This window comes from Puntigrus tetrazona, chromosome 16, assembly GCF_018831695.1.
Source record: "Puntigrus tetrazona isolate hp1 chromosome 16, ASM1883169v1, whole genome shotgun sequence".
Lineage (NCBI taxonomy): Eukaryota > Metazoa > Chordata > Actinopteri > Cypriniformes > Cyprinidae > Puntigrus > Puntigrus tetrazona.
In genome coordinates, this window is record NC_056714.1 from 23,786,179 (window position 1) to 23,811,755 (window position 25,577).

Consider the following 25,577-nt stretch of genomic DNA (forward strand, 5'->3'; position numbering starts at 1 on the left):
GCTGGAGGTTGATTGCTTTAGCCTTTGACTGCACTTCCTATCATGCCATCAATGCTGAGTACACTTACAGTAAACTTACAGTTAGGAGACAAATGGTTCTAGAGGATATTGTTAGATACCTTTGCATTCAAAGTATGAATTCCTCCCTATATTGTACATGACAGATACATGCATAGATAGATAGATGTAATATGTATATATCACTTACGGGATAAAGTCAGAGAGAAAGAGAGAAAGTCCGAAAGAAAGTCAGATAGATAGATAGATAGATAGATAGATATAATCTGTGGTATGAATACATATGAAAATGCACTCACAGCAAATAAACGACTTGCCAAACAAACGACTTGGAAGAGTGAGACCAATAGACTGTATTCTTTCCAGGCCATGCAGTGGACGGAAGCCATGTTCTCTGTTCATTCTGGTGTCTCTCTGCTTAGTGACAGACACACTGTGAAATGAGGGCCCATTAGTCACAGAGAAATTCCTTACCCCCATTCCACAACATCCCTGCCACCAAAACGGCACCAAAGGCCTTTCAAACCAATTTAGTGGTATCTGGTGACCTTTGAAGAGGCGTTGCACGAACATGATGGGCAGATAAACCAACAATATGTGCATTGGTGACCAGATTCACGGTGCGAGTATATTTGATAGGCATCAGCAAGGCAAAGAAAGGTGTAATCTGAACCTGAACCCACTTACATTCGAGATGTTTCTTTTTAGGTCCCATCACCTCATGCGTGGTCGCTTTACACACCGCACGAGCCACTTCGGATCCCGTGAGGCTGTACTGCGCCGCGGCGATGCGGTCCGTCAAAGTCTGACCCGACATCTTCCTTCTCTCGCGGTTTCAAACGCCCTTATTCCCGTGCGAAGAGACGCGTCGAGTTGTTCCAAAGCGTCCACAAGGATGAGGCCCTTTAAAATGGATTCTCGAGCTCAATTTGCGATATCAATTTGATGCAATTGTTATCAAGACCAAGCCGAGACGAAGACTTTATCATGGATAACGAGCAACGGGCATATTTAAGGCAATACTAAAACATACAAAGAGAGACTCTGTGTTTACTATAATATCATATAAATTTCAGGTCAACGCCTGCGCCGTGTATTCGCCTCGTGGGGATGCGGGAGCACACAAGAGATGCGTAACGAGTATTTCAACCGCAAATAGTAATTTACAAAGAGTAAAAGGTGAGCGTTAGGGTTATAAAAGACAATTTTTTATAAAGTCTTAAAAGATAATCCTCGTTATTTGCGCGTCGTATTGGAAGAGGATGTTACGATGATGCTCGGCTCGACCAGTCGTCCTTCTCTCCTCCTCCAGATCAAGGATTAATCTTCCTCACAAACCCCGCTGGATGTGCAGTCACCCAAACCTTCAAACGGCTTGCGTTGTTCTCCTCATCTCTAAAAAAAACCGCTCGCCTTCCTTTTCCTTCACCCCGTGGCTATGTCCGGTTTCGGACAATTGCTGAAGAACTAGGATGAAACGCAGCGATAACGGGCAGCCGCGGTCCCTGCTGGACTCAATATTTATTTATTTGCGCTATCACTCCGCCCCCACGCATGAGTCAGGTCGCACGTCATTAAAAACCCAGATTGCGTTTTACTATCTGCGCCCGCTGCAAGTGTGCTGTTTGTGGCTATATGGTGGGAAGTTTGATTCATCTTGAACCTCGAATCCTTTCAGTCAGTTCACGGACTCGTTCAATAGGTAAGTTTCTGTCAGAGATCGTGAATTTCCTTATCAAGTTTGTCATCTGCTTGGTGCGACTTTTATTAAGCTATATAGAACGACTACAAAACGTCATGAATAAGTCAAATCACTAGCAGTTCACGTAAAATTAAATGTAAAAATAAAAATATTGTTATATTATTATATATCGTTATAAATAATGTCATGAGGGATAAATAATAGAATGTATTTAACACAATTGTCCCTTTCAATTAAACTTTCTCACTAGATAACTCATATTGTCCTCTCACAACATCCAAACAGTGTGTCCACAGAGAAGGGTTCAATCATTCACATGCTTTAAAGTAAAAAAAAATAGTAATGAAAAACAACTTTGTTTTATGAAAAGCAACGCTTAATAATATCTCATATCAAAGCAAGGTTGTTTTTCAGTGACATGCATGTTTCTTAAGTTGCGTGCCTACTTTTATTTTACTCATTTTGTTCTCCTGAGGCAGGTTCTGTTAGCAACTAGCATCAACAGAAACAAAATGGCTACTACATGAACTATTTGTTTTATGAAAGAAATGGCAAATTTGTCAACGCCGTCAGACATCACCACATTTTGTGCTCCAAAGATATATAAATATACTTAAATGTGACCCTTGAATAAAAGCTTTATAAACAATAACAGTTTGTTTTAACACATAAGTTGATTTAATGTATTTTATAGATTATATAGTCAGGTTTTTGTAACTCAGTAGCTTAGTACAATGTTTTATTTGATCAATTTTGCAGTGTTTTGTCCCCATTCTCAAGAATGATTGAATACTTTTAGATTTAAAAAAAAAAAAAGAAATATTAAACTGCCCATAACTTAGGTAATTTCAATAGTCCACCATCTCATTTAGGGCATTCATAATTCACCACCTATTCACAAATTTTTCTTTTGGTTTGTTCAGTTCAGACAAACACATCAGTTAATTCCGATCATTCACAAACTAAATGCCTCATTCAGACTCTAACATGATTTGATTAACCGAATTCTTTGAAGCCCAATTACTGAAACGCTGAACTAATTCGAATCTTTGAAGTTTATAAATTGTTCTAGGTGTGTAGTTCACAAACCGACCTGGCACATTACAATTAGCAGTTTGCTTACCTTAAGTACTAAACGCTTGTTTTATTACGTTTTTTTCAATTAGATCACAGTTTAAAGAAGAAAAAAAAACAGCTGTGGCGCAAGTGAAACATTTCTGTTTTATTTCCTCTCCCACTTACTCTGATATGCAACAATATATATTTTCATTATGGCTTTGATCATTTCAAAGCAACATGACTTTTAACTGTCCACGTATATATATTTATTATTATTATTTTTTTTTTAGACAAAAGGTTTTTGCTGACACCATTGAAAACTAATCCAAAAGGAAATAAACAATAGTGCAAGTTTGATTAGTTATGGACATGAGGTCTGCTACAAGCCTTTTTGTGGATGAGGGAGTTCAAAAATGTTTTAAATTCACATGATATGTCTCTTTATTAGGCAAGTCACCACAATATGGAATGGCACAGTATCATCATACTATCCTATGGGCTCAAACAAATGAAAAGAAATAATCACAACAGGGCCATATTTACATGTAAAAGACTTTAAATTAAATAGTATAGCTTTTGGGAAAAAATACATTAATTAGAAAAGCAAAAATGTACAAACTTCTTTTTTTGTTGTTGATTTGTTCTCTTCCATTTTTAAAATGTGAGGTGTTAGTGTTTTTGCCATAGCTCAGTAGTTTTCACTTTTTGTTTCATTCAGGTCACGTTTTGATGAGTCCCTCAAGAAAGTCTTTCTCAACCATTTCCTCAATGTTCTGTCTGGCCCTGCTCCAGAAGACTTTCTGGCTCTCCAGCTTGCCATCCTTGCCAGGGAATGGGCCATCCCTGGGAGTGGGGCTGTGATACGGTCCTGACCGGCTGTTACCTTTACTGCTGAAGACCTGACTGAGAAGGTTGAAGAAAGGGAGAAGCTGCTCCATGCTGCGGATCACATAAAGGGTGAGCAGGAGCTGTCCGGGCTCCCAGGACAGAGTGCGTGTGGAACAGTCTTCCTCTGGATTTTTCTAAAATTAATGGAGGCATTCCCATGAAAGTTAATGGCTTAAAAGCATTAGCAAATATATTATAGGCCCTATGCTAATGATGTGTACTGGATATTTCTTAAAACAATAAGGCTTCGATTTTGTATGGTAGTATTACCTTGGCCCTTTTTCTCAACAGCTTGGCCAGTCTGACAACATAGGGCTTGAACTCTCTCTGATGGGTCCCCTGCCTGCGGACCTCCAAACCAGAGTCATCCGAGGATTCAGGGACAAAAGCCCAACGATACCTGTGGTATATAGAATTATTATCTTTCACTTTAAATATGCTCAATATTTGTAATAAATTTTATGCATTAAGAAAAAGAGTGCTGGAACGATCTAGTCTTGAGAATGTACTCTACAAAAGAAACAGCTATTCAATTAACAGGAAACATTGATGCCTTGTACAAAAATACATTTCAAACATGTAGTGTGTAAAAACGTGTAAGGGCACCAACATTTGGAACTGAGGCAGACTCTCAGAGGGCAGAGCGAGGGCCAGGTCCAGCAGCTTGCAGGCAGACAGGTAGAGGTTAAGCCAGCGCTGGCTGTTGTAGGAGGTAGAGAAGCCATTGCCCCCTGAGTATGTTGTCTCAAGCCCTGCAACCGAGGGACCTGAGGTCCTGGAGAGAAGCCAGAAACCAACAAACAGAATTACCCACAATGTCTTAGGCCCCATTTACACAAGTGCGTTTTCTTTTTAAAATGGTGTTTTAGAAAGAAAATTATCCCCATTTACACTGCCGTTTCCCCTGCGTTCCCGAAACAATCTCCGTTTACACTAAACAACCTAAAATGCATGTCACATTACCCTTCATGCAGGTACAAGTTTTGGCAGTTTGCAGTCCATATTAAGCAATATTTCAATAAATAAACAGTCTGACAAAACGTTGTAAAGACACTTAAAGCGCTTTAATACATTAAAAAAAAAAAAAGTAATATTAAAATATCAAATTCAGTAATCTTTGTATTAGTGATGCATAGTTTACATAGGAAAGCAGATGAGGGCGGAATATGAACGCAATCCACTTAATGGTTCCTTATAGTGGTTTTCTGTGCAAAAGCACTTAACATGAAACTTTACACGTTGCATTTACATTCTGGTTTTATCTGCTTGCCTGTATAAAATACACATCAATAAGGTGCTTTCTGAATTTCACCTTTTAATATCATTGCTTTCCTACATTATTACTTTTTATTATTACTGCAAACTGCGTAAAAATAACTGGAGATCAGTGGAACAAGGCTTTCTTTTGCCCACCAGGGGGCTGTAAGGGTGTCACATCAATTATTTAGATGGTGGACATGTCTACATGTTTGGAACAGTCGAATGGCAAATCTATCAACACTTATCCATGTGTACAACATGAGCATGATGTTATTGTTTATGCAATTGTCAAGGATACGCAGAGAGAATGTGGGCAGCCATGCCATCATTTTCAAAAGGTTTGCTTTGAAAAAAACCCTGAGTTTTGAAACTAAAACAGTGTCTGCAGCATTTTGAAAAGGTCTCCATTTTCAACCTCAAAAATGCCGGAGTAGTGTCAACGAGAGGTGTAACCGTGACAAAGGTTATGTATTTTAAAATGAAAACTAACGAGTGTAGTGTAAAACGGAAAGGATAAAACAGCTAAGACACTGAGGATTGCTGCAGATTTAAATAATGAGTACCTGGTGATGTCCTCATCTGCAGTGAGTTCCTGTTCCATGAGTAAGAAAACCTGAACCTGAAGGAAAAAAAAAAAAAACCAAACAAGACCATTAAAGTGTTCTAAAGGAACGGACTAGAAAGTCTACCACTTTACTCTTTAGATTAGCCCCCGGGAACTTCTGCTATTTAAGCATCAGAGCTTACAGCCTGCTTATGATTCTACATAATATGTAAATGTGCAAGGTGTGTCACATCCTTACCAGCTCGGTGATCATAGTGGGCCAAAGTGAGGTCAGGTGCTGGGGAGACATGCGCAGTAGCAGCACTCTGAAGAAGAGGAAGACCTGAGCATGGAGGATGGGCACTTGAGGGAGTCGTAAGCTCTCCACAAGACGCTCTGAAATCAGATCAACACATTATTTACAGCTTACTTGTTTGATTTGATAGGGTCCTGGTGCAACTTTAGGGTCTTCACACATGAAAACTTGGGACAAATGATATATATGAATAAGATCCATTTTGAACAGGGGTGTTCAATCCTGCTCCTGGAGGTCCACTACTCTGCAGAGTTTAAGTCCAATCCAAAATAACACACCTAAACTAAGATCTTTAGGATTATGGTGTCCAAAACTGCTGCCTATACATCTATAGTGCAGTAATTATGGGAGCAGCCAATTGTAGTAGTGTCCAAAACCATTAACAAATGCACTTATTCAATCTCATAATGCACTGCAGTAATAAGTGTATGACCAATGTGCACTCAGTCTCCGCTTGAGAATACCTATACACCATGAACGTCATGCAAAGTGAATTCCCGTATCTCATCAGAGAATGCCACAGCACTTCTAGAGAACAAAGTGCTCAAAGTGTCTAGGGATTCTGCCCTGGAGATTTACAGGCAAATCCGTATGACATCCCTTGATTTTGATAGAACGAGCAAAGTTAGTTTGAAATCATGCGAAAAAATGCATATTTTTTTCCTGAAAGCACATATCTCACCATTCCCATTGAAATCAATAGATGTGTGTACCTTGGATGTCTGGCAAGTACTTCTGGTACTGGTCCACCTCGCTGCTGTAGATGGTGAAGGCCAGTCGTTTGAGTAGCATGGCTCTCTGCTCAAGCTCTGCATCTCGATTGGTGAAAAGACTCAAAGAGCTGCTTTGAGCCACGGCAACTCGGGCTGCACATATACAAAATGTTAGCAAGTTCGATCATCAGTTCGATAATGGCGATAAAGCAATAAGATGGGCGCAGCTGGATAGCCCATTTAGTAGAAAGACTCACTCATCAGGTCTCTGAAAGTGGTTTTGTCATGAGTCATCAGGTGGTCTATGATTGCTCTCCAGCTGATAAAGAGAGATGTGGTCAACTAGAGGTCACAATGCCCTGTGAGTGGCAGTAAAACCACAGTTGACAAGAAAAAAGGACATGTTGTGCTGTACAGTACTCACTGGCTGACACAAGAGGAGTCCATCTGGAAAAACGTATGATCCATAAACAGGTCGAAGGCTTCTTTCTTCCAAGCTCTCCGGGTGTACTGATAACCACTGAGGCTGCTCAAAAGCTGGATACATGCACGATAACTAGGGGCATTGTGAGCACTGGTGGAAAAGAGGACAAAGCAACAACACCTTGATTCCTATAATATATATACTCTGTGTCCAATTAACTGTCATTTCTCATCCTTTGTCTACATGTTTTGAATTTTAAACACTAAATACCTATGGTTGCGCAGATAGGGAACAACATAATGCATGAGGTTGACCAGAAGAGGAATCACTCTCTCCTTCTCATCACTGTAGAAGACCATATCTAATAAATGAGCCAAGACCTGCAAAGACACCCATGCATACATGAGCACATTAATGCAATCTGCAGAAAACCAAATTAACACAACAAAGCAAGAATACAAGTAGGGCAGGGCAGGGCAGAGCACATCCTCTGATGACCTGTGAATGTTCCTGGTGTGTTTGATACCAATGCAACATTCCAGTTTCCCTACAAATGTTATCTGTTTTTTTGGCTTTACTGATTAATTTAAGAAGGAAATGAGCTTGAATATAACATTTTGTGTTTACCTCAGCCAACAATGTGAGGGCGTGAACGCTGTACACTGATGGAGTGAAGCTGGAGGCCTCCATCACTGTGAGCATTAGATCTGAAATGCACATAGTGTTAGTGAGACACTCCCCATACACTCATGCCGATGTGCATGCTAACATGAGTTGACATACGTGGGATATGCCTTACATAAACACTGACACACAGTCACTGACCTTCTACATCAGCCTCCAAACTTGCCCCGTCCACCATGATCTGAGGGGAAGGCTTGACCTCTAGGTTTCGCCTCAACCATGTGGTCTGTTCTAGGGATGAGCCTGCAATCGTGCCAATGGCCTCTACAATCTTATGGGTTACATCCTGGGGAATCATGGTTTTTATCATTTAATTTGAGCAATTACAAATGTAAGACACAGCAGGCACCATGTAAAAAAAAATCAAAAATTATTGTACTTGTTAAAGAGTGAATGAAAGTTCACCTGTAGCTCTCGCTGGTCCTTCTTGCTCTCCAGAGTGGGATTCTTTAGAATAAACTCATTCAAAACACTAAAGAAAACACAACAACTAATTTTCAATGAAAAAGTCCTACAAAAATCACATACTGGTTATTCACAACCTGGTCATCCTTTAATAAATACATATGTCTAAGCCTAGAGTGTCCAAATCTACATTTTGTATACATAGTTTGATCAGGACTGTTTTTAATACAAAAGAACTGTATTTATAACAGTGTTTAGTATAATTCATCATTAGACACATTCATTATTTAATTTTCCACCAATTCTCTTGCAAGTAAAAATATTAATGTACCTTCAAATGTAAAAGTATGGCTGTGCTAGTGAGAAAGCACTTACCCTAATATAAGAAACTGTCCTGGAGCAGGCAGACTAAGCTGGACAGAGTCCTTTAGCAATGCCAAGAGTGATGGCCAGCTGTCAACCAGACTAGACACTGGAATCCTAAAGAAGAAAAGACAAAGGCAGTGACACTGACAGAGTAATTTAAAGAATGCATTTGGCATATTCTTATCTTAGCATAATTCACTTGCCTCTGCACATAGGCATAGAAAAACTGAAGCATGCAGACTTCCAGGGAAAGATGCTTCTGTAAAAAAAGATAAAGGTGAGTGATCGGACAAAGTGTCTGGAGAGGAATTTAGAGAGTAGCCAGGATATATTTGTTACTATACCTTCTCTTTGGCGATGGCTGGGGGCTGCTTTAGGACTTCCTTCACTGTCTGTATTACCGTCTCAGTTCGCATTGCACTCACTGAACGAACAAGTTCCACAAGGAGAAGCTGTTCCTCACTAGCTATGGGAATTACCTAAAACATAAGCACACAGATGAAAGATGTTTGTTTTGTAGTATCAGGGTACACAACTAGCCATGACGTCTAGTGTAGCTCATACCTTGTTTCTAGATGAAGTTTTAGCCTGCTTCCTTTCATTCCACACATAGGCAATAGCAGCCATGAAGTGAGCCCCGTGATTCATTGAGATTGGACCCAGCAGCTCTAAAATTTGCTGCCTGAGATTCTGAGAACAACCCATGAAAACACTTTCAGTTGGCACAACAATAGGACTACAAGAAGCATTTAAATCCAATCACCACATGTCTCCAGTCTAGTCTCCTCAGGGTACCTTAGTAGATCCGAGGTTGATATTGGAAGTGGAGCAGGCAGAAGCTGCAGCTGGCCTATCAGAACTGTCAGCCAGATAGAGAATGCCCCACAGTAGGGTTACCGAGGACATAATAGTGTGCAAGATGGAGAGAATTCCTGCACGGGCCTCCGCAAGGTGTTTCTGATCTACATTTGCCTGTAGCTGAGAAATACATGCACATAAAGATAAAAAAAAACAAAAAACTCAAAGCCAACACCCAAGCACAAATTAACTGCTACACTCCTTATTATCTAATCTTTATATATATATATATATATATATATATATATATATATATATATATATATATATATATATATATATATATATATATATATATATATATATATCTTTATCATTCATTCAGTTATTTTTGTCCACTACATTTAGCACTTAAGAATTTAGGGGCCATGAAACCCAAACATGGCTAGAGAGCTCCCTCACCTGGTGATATTGTGATGTTGGGTCCAGCAGACAATAATGGATTATGGCTGTCATTCCTTCTAGTACAGTTAGAATCAGGTCAGGAGGGATACATAGTGCCATCCATTGGGGTCTAAAAATACACAAAAACACAAATTGGATTTCTTTTCATAAACAAAGCATTATTTCCAAAGTGCAAGTATTTGACATGCCCTTTTAAGCCTTGCCATTGTTAGGGAAATAACTGACGGTGAACATTGCCCCCTTGTGGATATAAATGTACTACTACATGACTTCAAGTCAAAAGAAAAAAAAAAAATTGTTTGTGACAAAACTCTTTATTAACATTTTAAATAATAACATATTTTGCTACAATAATCTGGTTCTCTGCTACATAACTGAAGTGCACAAGTACCTGACATCCGTGAGGCCCGTCTCATAGCGGTATTGCTGGATTAGGTTGTCGAGGTTTTTGCACAACTGAAGAGTAACAGATGCAACTACTCGCCGAAGGACTTTTCCCATGTATGGCAGAGTGGCTGTAATAAGGCCAATCCATTGTGGATGCATCTTGCAAGCATGATGCTGATGAAGGGCTCGGATCACAGCACACAGAAACATGCCCTGAGCTGTGATGGGTTGTCCATGCAGGTACTGCAAGGAAGTCATAGGTTGTTGCGGGTTGACATGCTCTACCTCGCCTCCAATCAGTTCAAACCCAGCCCCGGGGCCATTAGGCCCTCCACTTGACCCAGTCGAACCCGGACCTCCCTCACTACCCTCTTCCACTGGGATCATCACACGATGCTCCAACACCACCAGGCTTTGCAGCAGACGTAGGAGTTGTGACTGTATAGCGCTGCAGTTGTCCAACTGGTCCTCTGACAGATTAATGACGCTGTCTTCTGAAAGGCCCTCCTCAACCGAGGCCACGTTAGTGCCACGGACACTGTGTTCATGCCATTTCTGAACACTAAAGATGGTGGAAAGCAAACAATGTAGCACTACTTTCTGCACTTTGCATTTGGACAGTACATCACAAATAAAGCTTGCAAAGCCCTTGGCTGAGCCTCCAGTGACTTTGACGAGCTCACTGAAGAGCAAAGTCAACACCTCCACACTGGTTAGTTGCATGGCATGGTTGCCTGCCAGGTCCTGTGATGTGGCGACAACATGGGCCGAGTAATAGCTGCGCAGAAAATAGAGGCAAAGGGAGATGATGATCTCCAGGAACATGGCACTTCGGAAGGAGTGGGAGTGGGAGTCCTGCGGGATGGGGCAGTAGAAGTCTTTGCCCATGACAGAGACGCGATGGCGTGCTAGCAGGTTCTGCAGAAGAGAGAGCTGTGGTGTATATGTGTTGTTTATGCTGGTGGTGGAGATGGCGCTCACAAATCCTGCTGGTGAAGCACGAAGCATGGCTGCAATGGCAGAGAGTGCATGCAGAGTCCGAGAGGAATCATAAAGCTGAAGGTAAAGCAGCACATGCTGGTATAGGGGATGGATGTTAAAACGAGGAGGTGACCCAGAAGTACGAGATCCTCCCGCCCCACCAGAAGCCCCACCACTGGGAGAGCCTATGTCACTCTCAATCTCTGACACCTCCCCTTCCCCACAGCTGTACCAGTTTTCCAAGTCTAAACTATCACCGAAGAAGATGCTGGGTGGCCGGCTCTTCTCAGTCTGGTTGGCCTTGCGTCTCTCATCATCTTTCCTCTTGACCTTTTTAATTTTGGGCTTGGCTCCCGGGGATTTGTCAACCAGACGCTCCATAATCTTGCCCTTTAGGCTGAGCTGGGTGCTGCTGTGGCTGCGCTTGCGGTGAGGGTCATCAACCTGGAGGCTCTGTTCGGTGGCAGCACTGACACCACCATCGGGCAGTGTAATGATCGAAGGAGAGGAGCTATGGCGAGCAATGCCTTCTCGATGTTCTTCTTCCCCGGAAGCATCGATTGAAGCCACAGCCAGGAACTCCAAGGTTCCCCCTGCAACCAGTTCTGGGAGCGTTCTAGGTTGGGTGTTGGAGAAGGGAGCAAGGGTGATGCACGGGCCATTGGACATATCGGTGGATGAGTTGGAACTGTCAGAGTCTGTCTGAGGCCAGCCATCAGGAGATGGCGTCTCAGAGCACTCTTTCTCCACCATTTGCACAACCCTGTCCACTATCTCAAAAAGCACAGCAGACACTGCTTTGTGCAAGGATTCCTCCTCTAATGAAACAGACTGACAAAGTACAGGATCAGATATATTAATAGTGCTACCACCTCCCTCCAGTTCATCAAAGCTGCCATTGTCTATGGTGGATGAATGAGAGCCACTCGAATCTGAGCTCTGGGGATCCCCCTGCTGATCAGGAGGTTGATATTCACCACAGAGCTGCAGATTCTCACTGCTGAGGCTCAAGAGAGAAATACTGTCACTCAAAGGGTTAACTGTGAGACTAAAGGGTTCCATATCATCCAATGGGAGGCATCTGTTACACACTTGGACACCCCTGTGGCCATCCCCTGATATCTGGTTATAATCTGCAGAAGAGACAAATGTGTATTTGTTAGATTTAGCATCTATGTTAATGTTATTTAAATTGTTAGAAAAACTTTTTACTTTCAGTACAGCCCATGTCCCTCATATAGATAGGTTCAGAGGACTCTTGTTCCGGTGGGCTGGGAAAGACCTGGGTCCAGTGACGCTGTGCTTGAACTCGTTGTATGGATACACGGTGGGTTTTAGGGTGCAGCAGCAAAAGCAGTAGAGGTTCAAGAACACGAGCTATGTCATGTCTCTGCAAAACCTGGTTCAGCCAGGCCCTGCCAACAGCACTTGCAGAGCCATCCCAATAACTGAGGCTATCTAACATGATAAACAGAGACCTACAAAAGAAAGAGAATGATGAGGTGACTAAACAGTTGTTTTTGTACATTTAAACTTTATCTGCACTAGAGGTGCTATTACCTGTCAAAGGTCCGATTGAAAGGGGAGGACTTGGTGATATTCAAGTCTCTGGTTAAGTGCCAAAGAACCGAGAATTTTACATGAGCTTCCAGACGTATTCTCTAAAATGAAATTTGGTAATAGATGTGACAACAAATCTGTGCATGTATATCTGTGCAACTCTATGCCAATTATTAGTAGGGTGTCTGTGGGGTGCGTGTATGACTGACCCTGTCACGATGCATGAGCTGCTGGCTTATGACATCTTCACAAATGCTGGGTGAAGGAGCCAAATTGTGAAGCTGGTAAAAGAGCTCCACACTGCGCTTGTGGTGCTGGGGGGTTTCCTCTCCCAGCTGATTCCATAAGATAAGGGCTACACTCTACAGGAAATAATTGAGAAGGTAAACAACATAGAAGGAGAAACTACAAAAGTACGCACATGAGTAAGGAAATAATGCACACCTTAAAGAAATTTGTTTTCTCTGCGATGTATTTCAAGATACCCGGTGTGAGTGGCGGTCGAATCACCACTGCAACACGGCCCTGGCTCGGACTCATTGGCTGGCCCGAGTCTGGACTCGCCACACGCTCAGCTGTCACCATAGCTACAGACTGTGTGAGTCCGACAAGGTCCATTACAAGGGAGATAGCCACTGCTTGAATACTGAAATCAGCAGCTGAACAGCATGCATCCATCAGGGTCTGAAGCCACAATGCTGGCTGAACACTGTCACCTGTCGGGCAAGCATTAGCACAATGAAAGTATTTTAAATATAATTTTGAATATATTTATATAATGATTTTAACTGCCCCAGAATCCCTTTGCATCAATCCATGTGAAAAAACACAAAACCAACACTTTTGTTCTTTAGTAACATTTCAGGGTGGCAGTCAAGTAAAACAATGTCCTTGTCACACCTTGGCAAAGTGGTTAAAGTTAAGAAATGGCAACAGAAAGTCATTTTTACCTGCATGCTCCTCTCTAGTGGGTGATGACTTTAGGTTGCCCTCAGCAATGTAGACTGGAAAACTAGAGCACTCCAGGAAGAGTTGGCAGGCAGCAGTAAATGCAGCCAGACACTCCATCTGCTCAGAAGACATCTGCTCTTCAATCCCACTTGTGCCTCCTTTATCAGCCACCACAGTTAGAGTGTCCATTTCGGCAATGCAGCACTTCCCTGCCTCTGTCTGACCACCTGTGGTAATGTAAAGCCTCACTAGGCAAGAAAGGAACTGTTGGAAATGCTCAAGGCAGCACTGCATCACTGGCTTGTCCTGGGGTTTGATGTGGGCTGAACTACTAAGCCCAGATTTGGGTTTAGGTTTGGGTTGAATAGGTACATCTTCAGGGCTGGATGCATCATCTTCGGGATGCTGCATGTTTTCAGGTTGTTCCCCATGTTCTGCCTGGTACTGGATGAAGTCAGTGAATCCACTTTCTGACAACCGGCTGCTAGAAGCATTCTCGCCATCATCAAATACATCAGTGCTCCCAGAGACTTCAAGGGCGATGGGTAAAGTCTGATATAGATAGGGAATAAACATGTTCATATGCATTGCTCTCCAGCAAGACACCACAGTGCAAAAATTAAACAATTAAACAGTCAATGTAGGCCTTAGTTAAATTAAGATATTTACGCAGCGTTTATAAAAACGAAAACTTTGCAGGTATGCATCCTGAGACTATTTTAAGAATGTCAAAGCAAGACATTTTAAGTTTGATTTTAAGACTGCTATTTGTGTTTGTGTACACATTCGGTCAAGTAAGATGTAAAACTGTTTTGCAATTAGCAATTTAAATCATAAATCCTAATCGAAAATATGATATTATTATATACTTATAGAGACAGTATATACTGCTGAAAGAATTTCTATGCAAGTCAAATCAGAGGCCCTTTTCTTGCCCAGTACACGTCTCTCACACATCTCTACACTTTTACATGAAGCCCTTCCCATCACACTATGGGGTGGCTATAAAACATTCAGACATCCACAACTAAGTGGTTCCAATCACAGAACCGTGTAGCAGCACAGAGCTAGACTCAGGTGGCAAACAGTGTGCTGCATGAGCCCCAGAGGAGGAAAAGGCGAGAGCTTGAGAGGTTGGAGGCCATTTTCACCTGAGTGGAAATGACAGACTCTTGGGCCTCAGAGGCTAGACTTGGCTCTCAATAGAGGGGAACTCAGCTGTGCATGAACGTCTCATCGCTATTCCCTTGCTTTCTCTCCCTGCATGCTGGCACCATCCAGGGAGTCTGGCATAATTTCAATAAAGCTTCACTTAAGATAGAGACACATAGTCCTAGTAAGGTAGCAAACAGGTCACGGCACACACACACCCTAACAAACTTATGTCATGAGGGAGGACCATCCTGTCTATTGGCCCCTTAGCAGGGAGACAGTGGAAGAGACACACCATCAGGCAAAAGGATGGTTGTTTCCAGGCCAGTGCTTGTAAAGCAAACAGGCCATATTGGCTTGTCTTTAACAGACTAATGCTGTAGAGACCATTTCAAAGACTTTAAAACAATTAGAGACATTCTAAGTTGATGGAGTACTGTTGATACTGGCAGTTAGATAAAGTACTGTGATGTACAAAGTCAGAACATTTCAGCACTGAACTCTGAACAATTAAAAAAAAAAAAGTTCACCCAAAACTGAAAACTGTGTCATCATTTACTCTCCAGTGGTTCCAAATCTGTATGAATTTCTTTGTTCAGTGGTGACCCAAAACAGCCTGGTTACAAACCTTCTTCAAAATATCTTCCTTTGTGCTCGGTAGAACAAAGAAATTCATACAAATTTGGAACTACTCGAGGGTGAGTAATTGATTACACAATTTTAATTTTTGGGTGAACTACTCCTTTAACTCAAGCTACTGTTTAATCTACACCACATATTCCCTGTGAGGAAAGCCTAAACAAATTGCACAGTAAGCAAAGGACATAGATGAAAGTTTTGTGTTTCCGTCGAGCGTCACACTCTGTGCACTGGTGCCAATGTATTTCCCTAGTTGGGTTTAAATAAAAGCAACCAAAATCAAATATTCCTTTCTTTTACATTTATTTATTTAGTTATAAAGGGAGGCATAAATAGCTGACATTTATATGTTAAAAACACTAATAAATAACTAATGAAATGTTTACTGAAACCTCTCAATACTCACAATAAAAGTTTAAAGAAATGACAGAAATAAAGGAGGGCCATCTTTCAATCACCTGCAGGTTTAATTTCTGGACACAGCTTTTTTTTATGCTTTTATTTTAAAACAACTTTCATTTTTTTCATTCCTTTTTTTTTTTAATTTAGTTTAGTATTTTGTTTGCATTTTTCAGGACTGGAAAACACAATTTTCCCATATTTCCATAAAATTCCCCATATATATTTCTAGGTTTTCCGTGACTATAGGATCTCTGATAATTAATGGATACAGATAAATAAAAATTTTTTTAAGATGGCACATTTTAAAAAAATTCAAGATAATTAAAGATTTTAGAGCTGCTAGAAAATAGAAAACAATAAAATTCTGTTGAAACCTTTATGACTTTTCCAGGTTTGTCCCCAGTTTTTGCATGGCTGCGTAACTTTGCATATAGTATTCTTTTATAGTGTACTGAGAAAGATGTCATTTATACAGAAAGTCAATTATATATGTGAATTTGCTTGGGGTATGTATTCACTGTACAATCTCTCACCCTTTTTTCATCTTTGTCTCTAGCTGAAGGAGTAGTTGCTGCAGAGGATGGACCAGAGGGCAGTGCAAGGGGTGACACCAGAGGGGGCTGGACTTTGCTGAGAATCTTCGAGCAGAGGCGCAGACAGTGGGTGAGCTCTCTGAGGCCCAGGGCCTGCAGGTGTGCGGTAAGAGCAGAAACCATGCGAAGCAGCAACTGAGGTAGGTGTTCTGTCTGGATTTCAATGTACGTTTCCTAGACAAACACACACACAAAAGAAGACAGTGGAGTGAAGTTCAGTTCTTCATTAATATTAAGGCAGCTGAAAGCCAATTCTTGCATTACAGTCAGTACTATACATTACGAGTGATGGTTAACAAAACTGCAACAGCAAATAATAACAATTTAGGCTTAATGTGTTGAGTAAAAAGGAGTAACAAGCTTTTTATTTGGTGAGCACATGCAAGTTTATGGTTCTACCTTCCACAACATCCATAGATAAAATGAGCAAATCCTTTGAGGTTATTATATTTAAAATGTTATGATATGTAATTTAATATAACAGCACAGAGACATCTCCATTGTTGTATCACTCCGCCTATCTGTATTCAAGGCATTTCAGATCAGAGTATGTAAGCAGTATGAAGCTGAAGTGGCATTTATTTATCAAAAGTGGGTTTTTTTTTAAGCAAGCAGGGAGAAGGAAATGGAAAACCTTTTTATAGGTGTTTTAATATGGATGTTTCTGGGAAGGTAGCCAAACAATTAGAGTGAAGTGAAGGTGAGGTGAAGAGGCAAGTAAGAGCAGTACCGTACCTGGCAGATAACCCTCATGCTTCTAGTAGGCTTTGAGGGAAGAAAAAGAGAGCAGAGATTTTCAGACAGACAGAAGCGAGCAGAGCAGAGGCCAGAAAACACACTTCAGAAACCCTGATTGGTCCATTCGCAACCAGTGTTAGAGAAACTAAGACCAAGATGATCTTCATACTTTCACAAGGACATAAACACACATAAAAAAAATAAATAAAAAAAAAAAAAAAAGTACATATTGTAGCTTAGACATTTTCTACGACTCTAAGAGTACAAGTGTCACTAAAATGTAGTTTAGTTACCTATAACTAACATAAAGAAACAAGAATAGGGATTAGAACATGTAAATCTCAGCATGTTTTTACAATTACTGCTTTATTATTCCACATTATCCAATTTTTGATAACTAGAAACCTAAATATTTCAATTGCTAAAATAATAGCTTTCCTAAAGTTTACCAACCAAAGATACAATGTCCAACAAGAAGTCCACCAGCTCACAGAACTCAACCAACGAGCGGGCTGACGTCTCAGAGGCCATAGTCTTTCCAGGGTTATGACTGCTCTGAGTCCACCTACAAAAAGGTTAAGTAAGAATAAATAGGTTAGTAAGTAAGAATGGATAAAAAATGCACTATATTTTTCTCCCAAATATCCCCCACACACACCTGCAGCAATCCTCAAACCAGCGTGCAATATAGTCCCACATGTAGTAGGGCTCAAAGGAGTTAAACAAAAGGTTGGCGGTTTTAATGAGCTCTGCCGTTTTCTTGTTCTCTCTGAGTTTGCTGAAAAACACCACCACAAAAGATACATTTACACTGAAAATATTGCAATACAACTGCAAACTGTAAAAACCATTCATGCGGACCTGCTAAGCTGAGTTTGGTCTTTGCAGAAAGGGTTTTGGTTCTGAAGATCCAACTCAGCCCGGCACTGAGTGTGCAGGGTGCGAAACACTTCAATCAGAACATCCTCTAAGATTGCTGGGCCTAAATAAAGTAGACAAAAAGGCATTAAGGCAAGCAATCTTTCTGTGAGTCTAAGCGTTTCTCTACAACAGACTAGTAATGGCTCTACCCAGCTCAGGTTTGTCAAGTAGGCTGATGAGAATGCGAAACGGCTTCAAGTCGTGCATCAGGACGCTCTCCTCCTCCCCTCCTCTAGCCTTCCCCTGCAAGATCCCCACCATGGCCTACAAACACACAGATAGACAAATTTAGGAATGCACTGCCAATAAAATCCTGGACAGTAACAATAAAATGTACAGTAAAAGATTAATTTAAGCAGTGTTAATAAGTAAATTATTTAGTCCTTAAAGTTGAAATAAACCGAAGCGCATGCTGAAAATAAACTATGCTAATTACGCTGATTATTTTTGAGGGACTCTTCAAAATGGCAGAAGATATAGTGCAGGAAGAAGAATTGTTGAATAAGTAAGGTTTAATGTAAATCCAGCAGGTTGTTATCGCAGAATAAAGCCTGACAGGCTTATCAGCAGGCCGACACAAAGCGGGGAGCTGTTGTATAAGACTGAAGGGCTTTATTCTGTGATAACCTGCTGGATGTACATTATCCCGCTTATTACACAGCTTCTTGCCATAAAAGTAAATAACACAAAACATTGGGAGTCATTCGAGTCTACTGCTGAAAACTTTAGTTGTTTCCGTACATGTTAAAGTCATACATTTTAACTCTTTATGCATTTTATGCCCCAAGATGGCGCCAAACTGTCAGCGACAGTGAATTGCCTGCGCAATTAATTTATTTACCAGTTGTTATCTGGGAATAACAAACCTTGGAATGTGGAGAGAGACCAATCAGAATCAAGTATTCCACAAAGCCGTGTAATAAATAATGTTATCTTTTTCTTTTCTTTGCGCACAAAACGTATTCACATAGCTTCGTAGCTGGTGAAAATACTAGTGTTCTAATATTTTTTGCAACCACCGTATAATTTCATTTCATGCTGACTTTAAAAATAAACTTCAAGTGAACATCAAGTGTCATCAAATGCAATCTAAATCTAACAAAGTACCAAAGATAAATTCCCCTCCAGTACCCTTTAGAAAAAAAGTTCTCAATAATACTGTGCAATTCCTTTACAAGTGTGTGCGTTTCAGCTCTTTAGGGATCTCACACTTGGTCTAACGCATGGCTGCACAGACAGAGGAACAGACGGTCCCTGCAATAACCTACTTCCCAAACAAGCGAGATCCAACAAGTGGCCCAAACCAGATGGCACACAATCAAACAATTCCCCCTCCAATAAAACAAGAGAGGAAAATGCCAAAAACAAAACTCCCCCTGCTGAAGCTCCAAACTCAACCCCAGGGGCAGCAGGGCGGTTTAAACGCATGGCGCTGAACAGCTCTGTCTGTGCCTGCACTGGGACCGGTGTCTCACTGCAAGCCAAACCATGCATGCAAACCACATGGAGAGAATTCAAGACTCACATTGTGGCTTATTGACAAAATGCGTGCACGCACCTGTGTGCCACTGCAGATGTAACAAAAACCATTTGATCTTGCAACAAAAAGGAAACTCAAACAAGAGAGAGAACTTTTGAAGCATCTCCACTGCTTTTGATTGCTCTGTGTCTGGAAATATTTGTTTAGAGTACTGTGATCACCAGGGATTTCTGATGTCCCATTGATGCTCAGAGCCCAAAACAACAAAATGAGCCACATCAACCCTTCTTAATTTAAGACGAAAATTTGGATCGCACCCCAAATGCTACATTAACAGAAATAAATAAATACGTGAAACTCTCACTGTTTGGACTTTATATTCTGCTTTGTACTTTGCTTTTTCACCTTACCTGAACAAGCATGTCCTTGGAGTAAGTGTTAAAGTAGTGTGTGACATGCTCTTCTGGATTACTGAGTCGGGTGCTGCGAGGGCCTGCTTTCACACCGTTGTTGTCGAAGCCTAAAAACACCACCAAGCACACTGACATGAGTACAAAGATGTTCAATTTTTAGAATCATTTTTGCTTGCTTACAGAGATACAAGGACATAAATGATAACAGGCTATTTGTAAACATATAAACTTACCACAATATTAATCCACAGCATATTGACAGCAAGCAAGAGACAAAATAAGGTCAACCAAAAAAGAAAAATCGGCAAATTTTCATGCATTGCAACTAATAAATGTAACTGTAGCTTCTGTGCACGTTTTTCAAAGATATTTGTTTGTTTGTAGCACTAATGGACTTGATTATTCAAAAGTTAGGGGTCAGCAAGTTCATTTTTAAAGACAATCATATTTTTATTTAGCAAGGACGCATTAAATTGATGAAACATTAAAAACATTTACAACATAACAAAAGAAATGTGACTCGAGCACCAAATCAGCACATTAGAATGATTTCTAAAGAATCACATGGAAGTGAAGAATGGAATAACGACTGCTTAAACATTGTTCTCATCACAGGAATAAACAATTTTAAAATATATTAAAATATTCTATAAATCAGTAACTCGTTATAACTTTTGGTTGTGTAACTGCCTGATATGCAAAAACAAGCAAAACATGGCTAAAGAGCGCCATATAATTTAAAGCAGGGACAAAAATTAAAAGTATGGATGGCATACAGTTTGTGCGTGAAGTGTCAATATCTCACCCAGCAGCCAAGCATACAGTCTACGGTTCAGAGACATGTCTCTTCTTAGAACAACATGAAGTGCTGCAGACAGAATTCTGATCATGTCTGGACGCGTAGCCTGAAATGAACCACACAAGTAACAGCGCAACGTTAACGTTTTATTTCTTTTTTCTACTTCAAGCTCACATTTCTTTTTAGCGACCAGTGAATAACTCGTAATTCAGATCTAAAAATATCTGTATTAAAGGCGATAATATGCCACCTGAGAAGCAACAAAAATGGATCTCAGAGAGAACTTTGCATTTGGACAAATAAAGAAGACTTAAATGAATCAGTATTTTCACCTGACTCATGTGGAAGGGAAAGCAAAACAGGATAAGATCCAAGGTGCTCCTCTGCACTAGCACACTAGAATCCTGTACAGATGTGCTGACTGCTTCCACCTAGTAAACACAATGACATAAATATGAAAAAAAAATCAGTGGCAGCAAACCGAACAATTTCTAAAGTTTGAATCATTCATTATTAATGTTTTGCTTGCATTATGTCTATTGATCAATGTACCATCAGTTCGATGTCGCTGCCGATGATATACAGCTGGTCCTCCATGGATAGTTTTCTGTTAAGATGCAGTAAGACAAAGGACACTCCAGGTAAGCGCACAGCAGGGCTGGTTAGGATGCTGCCCCACAGGGCACTGTAGAAGGCTGGCTGCTCCACAGCTGCTGCCACCTTTTCTAGCAGGGTATTGGTCCTTTGGACAACAGATGAAATAAGATTAAGATTAGAGATGCACAAAATATCACAAAACATAAGTTGTCAGTTGACATTAGAAATGGTTTTTGCTTATCTATATTAGGTCACATGCTCCTTTACCCTATTAATATCTTACAATTATTATCTTGAAATTAAATTAATATCTTGAAATGGTTATTTAGCAATGATGCATTAAATTTACCCTGTGTAAAAAAATATTACATAGCACAACTATCTACAATCACTAAATAAGCATATTAAAATGGTTTATGAAGAATCACATGACACTTAAAGCTAATGGATACTAATGGCTGCAGAAAATTCAGCTTTGCTGTAACAAGAATAAGTTGCAATAAGTTATAAAATATATTAACAGAGAAAGCAGCTATTTTTTTAACTATAATAATATTTACTATATTACTGTTTTTACTGTAGTTTTGTTCAAACAAATGCAGACTGAAATAAAAAAAAAAAAAGACTTAAAAGAAGATAATTTACAAATCTTTTATTTTACCTGTCATAATACTCTGAGCCCTCCTCCAGACCAGGCAGCACACCAGTCAGAAGTCCCTGCAGGCCTGGTTTAAGAGTCTTTCCCAAGGGCAGGTAGTAGGTCTCATATAACCCAAGTAATACTGGCTTCACAGACATAGCAGCATTGGATAGTAAAGGGAAGAGTCCAGAACTGACGAGGAGGGGGAAAAGGAACATATTAGGCACTAAAAGTCACTGTAGCAGAAAAATCAATCTTGGACAATCTCTACCTATAAAGGAAAAGATCCTTCGCCAGGCGCTTTGGTCCAATGATCTTGAAGATGATTTCGTAGGTCTCCAGGGCCTTGCGGTGAACCCCGCTGGGCAGCGCCGGGTGGAGGCATTGAGCCAGACGCTTTCCAATAGTCAATTTCTTAGGCACAACTTGATACTTGCCATTGTTTTGCAAGACCTGTCGACAAAATACCAAAAAGTAAGATCAGTAAAGCAACTGCCCAATTTTGGGGGGAGCTTCTAAATGTGATCAAAGGGGTGTAGAAAAGGACCTTGTTGAGCTTCCCCAGCGCTGAGATCAGATCGGCCCATTCGCTGGAGTACTCAAAGTTTTTAAGGGCCTTATCTACCGCTGCCACATAGTTTCTGTATTTCGAGTCACCGAGGAGTTCCAACTCCTCTGCATTCATCGTCCTACACAGTGGGACTAAAAGCCAATTCCAAGGTCATGTACGAACATCACACCTTCAGTGTAAAAGAACAAAGAAAAAAAAAAGCACAAAGGTTAAAATCAATCAAAAGGAGTGAGTAATACTCAGTGTAGATCACATGCTTGATAATTTAAAAACAAGGTGTGAGCTCCTAGATTCCATCACACTCAAGATTAAAATGATTATTCGCCCAACAATTAACATTGTCATCATTTACTTGTTTTTGAAATACAGTTATTTTTAATAATATTTATCACAGACTTCAATAATACATTGGCTGTACTACAGAAGTCAGTGTTATCATCTTCCTTTAGCTTTCTTTTTGCTCAAAGAAGAAATTCATACAGGTCTAGAACACCTTGAGGGTGTAAATGATGTCAGAATTTCCTTTTCTTTTCTTTTTTTAGGTAAGCTATCCTTTTAAGCTTCACTGTGTGGAATAGTTTTACACTCAACGAGCCATTTAGTGTTCAGAAGAGCTCACCGTCACTGGTGGAGACGCTGTGAGAGGCTGTTGAATTATTAACAGGTGTGACTCAGTTGGAAGTGAGACACTTTAAAAGCTATAAAGGGCAAAGAATAACAATAACAATAAAGCACTGACTAGGAAAAAAAAAAAGAATCTGTACTTCCATATCTTACTGCACTGTAATCTGCCGTTGTTGTTTCCCATCTCATTCTTTCAAAAAACTACAATATAAATGAAAACAGCACACACTGTCGAATACATCGACAGTTCATCCCAAAACCATCATTTCCTCACCCTCATATTGTTTCAAACAATAGAAATAGCAATCTCAGTCATCATTCACTGTCATTTTCTACACAATAGAAATCAATGGTGACCGAGGCTGTCGTTCTGCTCCAAATTCTCCTATTGTGTTCTACTGAAGAAAAAGTGATACAGGTTTAGAAAACATGAGGGTGTAAAAGATTTTCTGTTCGAGGACGTACTGTCCCTTTAAGATGCACCATAACAGCCCACAGGTTTTACTATAGCCAAAATCAAAACAAGATCGTAAACATTAATCTTAAGCCATTTTATTAATCTTCCACATTTTCTCGACTGAATTGAACTAAATGCAAAAATCAAACAAATTATACATGGTGTCGATCCATTCGGCAGGCTTGTTGTCAATTCCCATGATCAGCTGATAAGGAACAAGGGACCATTATGTGATGAGAAGGCCCATGTGAGGTCTTACTAAACAATTTGCCACTGTCACAATGACCAATGAGTGGTTTATGGTAAACATATCTCCAAATCTTTACACTCGGTACGACATGCCCCACACACGGACAGAATAACCGACCAAACACGATCGAATATCATGAACGCGCTAATTGCTAAGCTACTGTAGGCTCGCTATAGAGTAACGTTAGCGGATCCACTTGTGTGAGCTGCTGCTGCTTACCGTTTGTCAGTCGGACGGCGATTTTTTTTGAGAAGGTCTCAGCTGTGAGGGGCTGGCTGTTTTTGTTAATCTTGTGGGTAGATGGGTGTATGGATGGATAGATGAGTGAATGGTTGAATGGATAGGTTGTGAACGATGCACGGTCAGATGCGACGTCGGTGGTGGGTATACCAACAGCAAGAAAAGCTTTCCCGGATGCCTCTGGCGAGATCACATATCTGCTTTTAGGAAAGCCATTTGTTATACATCAGCGTTAATGCTGACATCAGTCCAGGTAGCGCTGACACTCTGCGGATGAAACCATTTTTGATTAAAGTCTTTGACAGGTGAAACGCTTCGTTCTACGCATGCGCCAGCAGTTCCTGTTTAAACCCCACAAAAAAATTAAATAAAAATACGTCACTCTTTCATAATAAAAGTTCCCTTCTTGCGCTGGAGTCGCTTTGTACGCAAACCCCGGAAATCGTTTTTTTTTTACTGTCGACTTTCAGTTTTAGTAAAATATGATCCGCAGAGAAGAAAAGAGACTGAAAGGGTTTTTGTTCTAGAATGTAAACTATACGCCATCATACAGCAGACGTGCATTTTAAAATACAAAAAAAGTATTTAGAGTACTAGAGAACTAGAGTTTGTAATGTCTACTAACGTTTCTTTTAGCGACAAAAAGGTCTCACTATTCAGGCTGTATTAAGTGGTTTGAATTCAGCGTAAAATATTGAAAGGTTGTTTATTCTTGTTATATCTGCTGTAAATTGCTGCCAGCTGATGGTGCTGTCGAACAAAACAGAAACCACTGCATTCGACGTTGCGCACTTTCATTTCCAGAGACGTTAAGCGAATATTAAAATACGTGATTTAGACGTTGTTTTAAATAACCACAGGTTTAGAGTCAGGGATTAATTGAATTTGCTATAGAGATTACGTAATATTGTCCCCGAATTATTTTTATATTTGTTTTCTTTTCAGCAGTTATAACTTTTATTTACCCATTTTATCCTGTTGCCGACAGGGTAAATCAAATACTGCAGGCTAACCACAGAATGTAAACTGAAAATGTCATTAGAGGCATTTGTAATCTACATTAGTTAAGTTCACATTGCGAACTAGTACAAGACGTTCATGATACAAACCTGAATTTTATTTGTAATAAACCTGGCTTCAAACGATCATGGTTTTTCCAAGCTTGTCCTCTACAGCAAAGATCACTTCTTCACGTTTCCGGCTAAACACCAACCTTTCATTTCCTGCCTTAAATTTGCGTTGTAATTTTTCCATCTCCTTTTTGGTCTGACTTTAGTCTGTATACACAGATATTTCACAAATCTCTAAATATCTATAACTTAATGCAATATAAATGTTTATGTAAGTACCTAAGCATATTCTAATCTTCCCAAAGAACTAACATTTTGTACAATTCTTAAAAATTGTGTTAATGGCATGTCACAATAAACCAGTTATAAAACATCCAGTGGGTGCTGCCGTCCACGTTAACAGGAGTTCTCGACTAAATAGATAATCGGTTTCATGGGCCACACAGCAAATGGTTTCAAAACTCTGGGCC

At 40.3% G+C, this 25,577-nt stretch overlaps 2 protein-coding genes and 1 long non-coding RNA gene across 11 annotated transcripts in view; 1 reads left to right on the forward strand and 2 right to left on the reverse strand.

Moving 5' to 3' along the window:
• snap91a (synaptosome associated protein 91a) overlaps window positions 1-1,524 on the reverse strand; it is a 35,367-nt gene extending 33,843 nt beyond the window's left edge. For 3 of the 7 annotated variants that reach the window (XM_043260771.1, XM_043260775.1, XM_043260774.1), the window contains exon 1: window positions 706-1,521. In XM_043260771.1, the coding sequence (XP_043116706.1) occupies window positions 706-835 (130 nt within the window). In that variant the 5' untranslated portion in view covers window positions 836-1,521. Of the gene's footprint in view, window positions 1-705 lie in introns of all 7 variants that reach the window. The other 4 variants (XM_043260772.1, XM_043260769.1, XM_043260773.1 and 1 more) reach the window with 3 other exon arrangements.
• Window positions 1,525-1,576: 52 nt separating this feature from the next.
• On the forward strand, window positions 1,577-16,406 carry LOC122360295. The gene is made up of 4 exons (XR_006252798.1): window positions 1,577-1,720; window positions 3,498-3,736; window positions 3,959-4,072; window positions 16,271-16,406. It is a non-coding gene; the product is annotated as an uncharacterized LOC122360295 (long non-coding RNA).
• dop1a (DOP1 leucine zipper like protein A) lies at window positions 2,928-25,497 on the reverse strand. Of its 3 annotated transcripts, none has more exons than XM_043260767.1 (39): window positions 25,147-25,497; window positions 24,017-24,304; window positions 22,443-22,635; window positions 22,167-22,348; window positions 21,917-22,087; window positions 21,211-21,400; window positions 20,991-21,089; window positions 20,665-20,764; window positions 19,857-19,939; window positions 18,116-18,230; window positions 17,907-18,027; window positions 17,704-17,823; window positions 17,499-17,610; window positions 17,043-17,072; window positions 16,248-16,481; window positions 13,521-14,073; window positions 13,015-13,286; window positions 12,780-12,932; window positions 12,571-12,671; window positions 12,223-12,488; window positions 10,034-12,143; window positions 9,640-9,751; window positions 9,175-9,357; window positions 8,944-9,069; window positions 8,724-8,858; window positions 8,583-8,638; window positions 8,389-8,493; window positions 8,014-8,080; window positions 7,750-7,894; window positions 7,552-7,631; window positions 7,195-7,304; window positions 6,925-7,074; window positions 6,758-6,819; window positions 6,501-6,653; window positions 5,731-5,867; window positions 5,491-5,546; window positions 4,278-4,442; window positions 3,938-4,067; window positions 2,928-3,801 (listed from the first exon to the last, which is right to left on the reverse strand). In XM_043260767.1, exons 3-39 carry the CDS (start codon window positions 22,578-22,580, stop codon window positions 3,499-3,501), a joined length of 7,425 nt encoding a protein of 2,474 aa, XP_043116702.1. In that variant the 5' UTR covers window positions 22,581-22,635; window positions 24,017-24,304; window positions 25,147-25,497; the 3' UTR covers window positions 2,928-3,498. The 3 variants fall into 3 exon arrangements, with proteins under 3 accessions (XP_043116702.1, XP_043116701.1, XP_043116703.1); XM_043260766.1 differs by having other exon boundaries at window positions 19,857-19,966; XM_043260768.1 differs by lacking the exon at window positions 17,043-17,072 and having other exon boundaries at window positions 19,857-19,966.
• Window positions 25,498-25,577: the final 80 nt, after the last annotated feature.

Excerpts from the sequence above, each read along its gene's own strand:
- dop1a (XM_043260766.1), bottom strand. The coding sequence starts at position 22,580 with ATGAATGCAGAGGAGTTGGAACTCCTCGGTGACTCGAAATACAGAAAC. Across the intron at positions 22,088-22,166 it reads AAGGATCTTTTCCTTTATAG|TTCTGGACTCTTCCCTTTAC; the intron begins GTAGAGATTGTC and ends CCTCCTCGTCAG. Across the intron at positions 19,967-20,664 it reads ACTGTATGCTTGGCTGCTGG|GCTTCGACAACAACGGTGTG; the intron begins GTGAGATATTGA and ends TGGTGTTTTTAG.